This window comes from Bison bison, unplaced genomic scaffold (assembly GCF_000754665.1).
Source record: "Bison bison bison isolate TAMUID 2011002044 unplaced genomic scaffold, Bison_UMD1.0 scf7180017864242, whole genome shotgun sequence".
In the NCBI taxonomy this organism is placed as follows: Eukaryota; Metazoa; Chordata; class Mammalia; order Artiodactyla; family Bovidae; genus Bison; species Bison bison.
In genome coordinates, this window is record NW_011494814.1 from 1395749 (window position 1) to 1402395 (window position 6647).

The 6647-nt window shown below is 42.2% G+C and overlaps 1 protein-coding gene across 4 annotated transcripts in view; it reads right to left on the reverse strand.

Annotated features, from left to right (window-relative positions):
- The window catches only part of AKAP6 (A kinase (PRKA) anchor protein 6), a 499693-nt gene that overhangs the window by 293110 nt on the left and 199936 nt on the right, over positions 1-6647 (reverse strand). For all 4 annotated transcript variants that reach the window (XM_010846980.1, XM_010846983.1, XM_010846981.1 and 1 more), the window contains exon 3: positions 3084-3335. In XM_010846980.1, coding sequence (XP_010845282.1) covers positions 3084-3335 — 252 coding nt within the window. The remainder of the gene's footprint in view (positions 1-3083; positions 3336-6647) is intronic.

Consider the following 6647-nt stretch of genomic DNA (forward strand, 5'->3'; position numbering starts at 1 on the left):
CAGGAGCAAGCGTCTTTTAATTTCATGGCTTCAGTCACCATCTGCAGTGATTTTGGAGCCCCCCAAAATAAAGTCTGTCACTGTTTCCACTGTTTCCCCATCTATTTGCCATGAAGCAATGGGACTGGATGTCATGATCTTAAGTTTTTTGAATGTTGAGTTTTAAACCAGCTTTTTCACTCTCCTCTTTTACCTTCATCAAGAGGTTCTTTAGTTCCTCTTTGCTTTCTGCCATAAGGGTGGTGTCATCTGCGTATATGAGGTTGATTGATATTTCTCCCGGCAATCTTGATTCCAGCTTGTGCTTCATCCAGCCTGGCATTTCGCATGATGTTCCCTGCGTATAAGCTAAATAAGAATAAGCAGTGTGACAATATACAGCCTTGACATACTCCTTTCCCAATATGGAACCAGTCTATTGTTCCATGTCTGGTTTAATTGCTGCTTCTTGACCTGCCTACAGGTTTCGCAGGAGGCAGGTAAGATGGTTTGGTTCTCCCGTCTCTTGAAGAATTTTCCACAGTTTGTTGTGATCCACATAGTCAAAGGCTTTAGCGTAGTCAAAGAAGCAGAAGTAGATGTTTTCCTGGAATTCTCTTGCTTTTTCTATGATCCAATGGACATTGGCAATTTGATCTCTGGTCCTCTGCCTTTTCTAAATCCAGCTTGTACATCTGGAAGTTCTTGGTTCATGCACTGTTGAAGCCTAGCTTGGAAAATTTTGAGCACTACTTTGCTAGCATGTGAAATGAGTACAAATGTGCAGTAGTTTGAACTTGCTTTGTCATAGCACTTCTTTAATAATTTAAATAAATGAATATGTAAAATGAATTGGTTTGACTCAATTATTTACAATGTCCCTTCTAGTGGTAGAAAGTGGACAGGTCTAATGACTAATCAATATGGGATGTTGACAGAATGAGGCGAATACATGGGTAAGAACAAACAAGCAAGAAAGAATGTATAGATTGGAGATACCAAGAGATATCTAAAGTAAGATCTCTTCAGAGTTTAGACAAAACCTTCCCATATCTGATCTCCACCTCATTAGCATACAATGCCTCGTAACAACAGATTTAGGGCAGAGTTGACTAGTTTTGGATTATTTTCTGTTAATTGGATTATAATTTCTTGGGCTTCCCAGATGGTGCTAGTGGTAAAGTACAGGCCTGCCAGTGCAGGAGACGTAAGAGATGCAGGTTCGATCCCTGGGTGGGGAAGATCCCCTGGAGGAGAGCTTGACAACGCACTCCCATATTCTTGCCTGAAGAATGCCATGGGTAGAGGAACCTGGAAGGCTACAGCCCATAGGGTTGCAAAGAGTCAGACACGACTAAAGTGACTCAGCACACATGCATGCATAGTTGCTTAGTTTAGAGTTCTTTGTAGTTTCCCATAACCACAAGAATTCCAACCGAGGACCCTCTAGGGATCCCACTTGGGAGGGATGGCATCTGGGGACTAACACACACCTACATACTCATCCCACAGTTTTAAGAGGAACCCTGCCAAAGACTGTATCATGTCCTTCATTGCCACTTTATCCAGAAAAGCTAAATGAAAACAGACTGTGCCTTAAAGTTAGAAGTGAGCCCAGTAGATTTTCATTCCCATAAACTTCTAGGACCTGTTGGGAATTTTCCACAGCAAGAGCATCATTAAGAAAACAATAATCAACAAGTATAAATCATCTATGAGAAGCCCAGATTTGTTTTGTGCTGTTGATAATGTTGGAGCCACTAACACATTAATAAATTAATGAGCTATGGAGCACTCTTTATAAGGCCTTTTAGTCTTATATATTTATATAAATGCCTTTTATACTTGTATAATACATATTTTCCACAAAATCAACAGCAGAGCACTAAACTGGGTGTCAAGAGCCAAGGGACTATATATACACACACACACTCTATATGTACCCATACATGGTATCTATCTATACATACACACACATATATATACACACACACACTCTATATGTACCCATACATGGTATCTATCTATACATACACACACATATATATAGCCCCTACTTAGCTAGCACAATACCTCCGTGTGTGTTGCTTTTATTTGGGAATAGGAGAGTTTACTTGGATTTAACTTTACAGTGTTCATTCTTAAACTATGCATCAAGATTAACAACAATAAACTCTCCAAACTGTGCTTACTATGAGTACAAAAGAATCTAAGTATACTGGTTGTGCAAAATTCTAAAGCCCATATGACTCACTGCAACCAGAATGATTTTTCTAAAGCATGAACTGAATCATATCAATTCCCTGAACAAACTCTTCTGTTATCCTCAAAATAAAGTCCACTTCTCTTAATATGACTTTTTAATATAGCTTTTCATCTTTATGATATGACCTCGCTCACATATTAGTTCAAATGCAGCTTCCTGGTCCTTTGAGCTTTTTGCTCTCTGATATTATCCTTCTCTCTCTTACCTCTGAATCTTTATGTAATTCCTTCTGTCTAGAACAGTTTCTGCCTTCATTCATCAGTTTAATCCTGCTTCTTCTTCAGGTCTCAGGTTAGACTCGCGTCTCCTGGAAAGCCTCCCTGCCTGAATTAGATGCCCCTTCTCTGACCTCCAGTGGCTTCACGTAGACCATTGTATCTGCATGTAAATCATGCAGACCAGAGTCTGGTCTTCATGTCTGCCCACTTGTCTCTATCCCCCACTAATCTCAGCCCTTTAAAAACAAAGATCATGCTTTGATCATGATTATATTCTTAGCACCTAATGCCTGGCCCACAGTAAGCACTCAATAAATATTTATAAAATAGTTGAACAAGGAACAGGATGTCAGGCTAGCACCAAAAGCTACAGGTGATATCTATGCAAACTACCAGGTGTGAGTTAACTCTGGTTCATAGCTTCATTCATTCATCATAGCCTCTGGTCGATAGATTCATTTATTCACCATCGCCTCCCATCACTATACCTAGTTTCAAAGCCCAGCTTAGGACCTGCTTATTTACTTATAAATAATTCTTATCCCGCACCTCTGAACTGAAAACATTCTCAAATAGTCACACTTGATGATGCATTACGTGGCTTCCAGGAAAACACCCACCTCCTTTGTCTCTTCGGAGAAAGCCTGCAGAATGTCCGTCTGTCTGGTGTAGTTGCCATTGGCGTCCTGCAGACCCTGCAGAATGCGCTCCCGCAGAACAAGCACTGAGACGCGGAGTTGGTGCCAGAGCAGCTGCACGGCGTGGATGTCCACGATCACGTTGACGGAGTAGGACAGCAGCTTCAGGGAGAACTCTGTTTCAAGGAGGGCATGGATCTGCTCGACATGATCAGAAATATCTTCACAAATGTCCTGCAATAAAGGAAAGCGAATATATGATGACTCTTTTGCCTTAACCTGGGGTGCTGTGCTCTGCTTAGTCACTTAGTCATGTCTGACTCTCTGTGACCCTATGGACCCATCAGGCTCTTCGGTCCATGGGATTCTCCAGACAAGAATACTGGAGTGGGTTGCTATGCCCTCCTCCAGAGAATCTTCCCTGGGGAGGAGAATAGTAAAAAAGTCACTTCTTTTTTTTTTTACACATTAATAATTTATTTTATCAAGTGGTACAACCAACACTATAAATCGGTTTTAGAACATTTTCATCTCTTTAATAAGATCTTTACTTGACACCAATGATCAGGGCCAATAGGTCAAGGGAGCACATGCTGAGTAGAGGCCTTTGTTTCAATTCAGATACACAGTCACAGGGGCTTTCCAGCTGGTGCTAGTGGTAAAGAACCCGCCTGCCAATGCAGGAGACGCAGGTTCAATCCCTTCCCCGCTGGGAAGATCCTCTGGAGGAGGGCATGGCAACCCACTCCAATATTCTTGGCCTGGAGAATCCCATGGACTGAGGAGCCTGGTGGTCTACAGTCCATAGGGTTGCACAGAGTTGGGACACAACTGAAGTGACTTAGCAAAGAGTCACAGGCCATATTCCCAGGCCCTGGGGCTTCAGTGCAAGCAGGTAAGTTGATCATTTCCAAGACACAAATAAGCTACTATTTTTTCAGATACCCACACTGAAAGTTCAGCCAAGGTAAGAGGTTACCTCACAAATCCAACCTCTGTTCTCTGTATTTACTGTTAGTTTGGGATTCAGGTAAGGGATCCAACAGGGTTTCTCTTTGCTACTGGTGGGCTCCACCAAACACAAAATATCTCAGAACAGAAGCATCCTCCTGACACCTAGGGCTTCCCTGATAGCTCAGTTGGTAAAGAATCCGCCTGCAACACAGGAGACCCCAGTTTGATTCCTGGATCAGGAAGATCTGCTGGAGAAGGGATAGGCTATTCACCCCAGTATTCTTGGGCTTCCTTTGTGGCTCCCACATTTCCTGCAATGTGGGAAACCTGGGTTCAATCCCTGGGTAGGGAAGATCCCCTGGAGAAGGGACAGGCTACCCACTCCAGTATTCTGGCCTAGAGAATTCCATGGACTGTATAGTCATGACAGGACTATACAGTCAGACACTGAGCAACTTTCACTCACTCTCCTGACACTTAGCATGAAGAAAAATGGGCTAGAACGTGGGCTTCAAGAAACTCCCAGACATTCTCAGTGAGCCATGGGGTCTTCACTGTAAGGGACGACTGTCACATTCCCACAGGGATACAACCTACAGTTAAATTTGTAATGGATATCCACACTTTGCAAACAAAATCACTCTTAAGAAGGAATACCAGAGAAATCCCAAGAGTAAAAACAGATACACTTTGGTTTTGTTTTTAAGACTCAGACATTGAAAATAAAAACACTACTATATTAAAGTTTCAATGTTCTCCCCACATACTATTAGGTAGGCATATTTTGTCTGATATGTCATTTGTTTCTACATTTTCATTGTGCTGTTAGAGGCCTGCAGCATGAAATAGGCAGCAACTCTGTAATATTTACTTGAACAATCGGACTCCATTAAGCATCAAAATGATGTAAATGTCAGTGAAAAGTGCTCAATTACTCATTTTTAGTTATGTATCAGTGATTTCTTTTAAATGGAGCTTTTATGATTTTTGTTAAAGCTAAAATTTTAAGATAGCATTTGGATTCTAAGGCCTATCTTGAGTATCAAAACAGTCATTCTGTGCTGGAAATATAACCTTCCAATTTCATATAATTCAGTTACTTGTCAAAGAAAAACTAAAATGTAACCTGTATTTAACAATGTGTGCTAATAAGCAAAAAAAAAAAAAACACTATTGAATAATGATGGAAAGTTGTGCTGAATTTTGAACAATAGTTATTGTACAATTTCAATAAATGCTTCAATATTAGGCCTTGAAATCTAAGACCTAATTGGTAATAGTGATATAAGCTGGTGATAATAACTTGAAACAGATTAAAAAGTTTGAACAAGCATTGGAGTTCTAATTAGGTAAACTTCTTAGAAAAGAATATGGGCCCATGGTCTTATGCAGACCAGGAGAGACTTGAAGCAAAAATTATACTACCATATTACATGTACATGAGAAGCAATCATAGCCAGATTAGCTAGCCTTTGCTGGCCTTCAGCAGAAAACAGCAGGCCTGTAACTATCATCAAATCTTCCATGTAGCTTGGGGTCTTAGCTGATGCTTGTCTGGGCATCCACTCCATTTACCCCCACAGCTCTTATTTCTGATCCTCAAACACCTCCCCAAAGCAAATGCCCTGCATCCTTTGCCCTGTCAAGATGCTCATTTCTGTGCAGCAGTGTTGCCTTGGGAAACGCCCTTCCTCCCACTGCTGACCTTTTCCAAATTCTTGTACTCTCCTGGGTAATACCCCACAATCCACTGTAAAAACACGCCTTAACTTCTTCACAAATGCTACCTCTACCTCCTGGTCTTACCCAAACTTGACTTTGCCCAAGGCTCCTGCTTCCTCCATCACTCTCCCAGAGGAGCTGCTCATTCTCCCAGGCCTGGACTGAGAGGGGGTAGGACAGGAGAGGGAGGGGGACCTGATGGGGCAAGAGCAGGCCTCAGTGCTGCTTTGCCACTTTCTGCTCATTACTCTTTTGCCCTCATATTAAGACTCTTCTTTCTTCATAGGTGCCTACCATCTGCTAACCTTCCTGTCATCCTCTTTTACTGCTGTTATCTGCATTCTTCTCTCTCTTTCTGCTGCACTAAAGAATGCATCTGGTTCACAGTTTTCTTTCTTTTCCATACTGAGCATAACTGTTACCTTAGATAATGTCAACATTCACCTTGAGGAACAAACCAATACTCTAGGCTTGAATTTCCTTTACTCCACAGCTCCTAAGACCTTGGCGCCCACTGCACAGGGGCAACTCTCCACCACAGCTCTGCTCTGGACCTTGCTATCACTCCACCTGGGGAACAATATCAGGAAACCCCTTGTGCCACCAACCTCTTTGTCCGACTTCTTTACTCCCATTCTCCCACTACAGGTGCTCTTCACCCTATCCAGGCCACCATTCCCTCCACTGCCTTTTCTCGTATGCCTCCTGCCTCCTAGCACAGCCTCTACAGTGATCACTTCAGCTACTCTGCCGATAGTGTTCTCAACTTCCTCACACTTTTTGGCTCCATGACTCAGAATTTGTGAGTGTCGGTCCCTTAGGCCCCATTATGATGCTACAGATGCAAAATATATGACATACCTCGGAGAG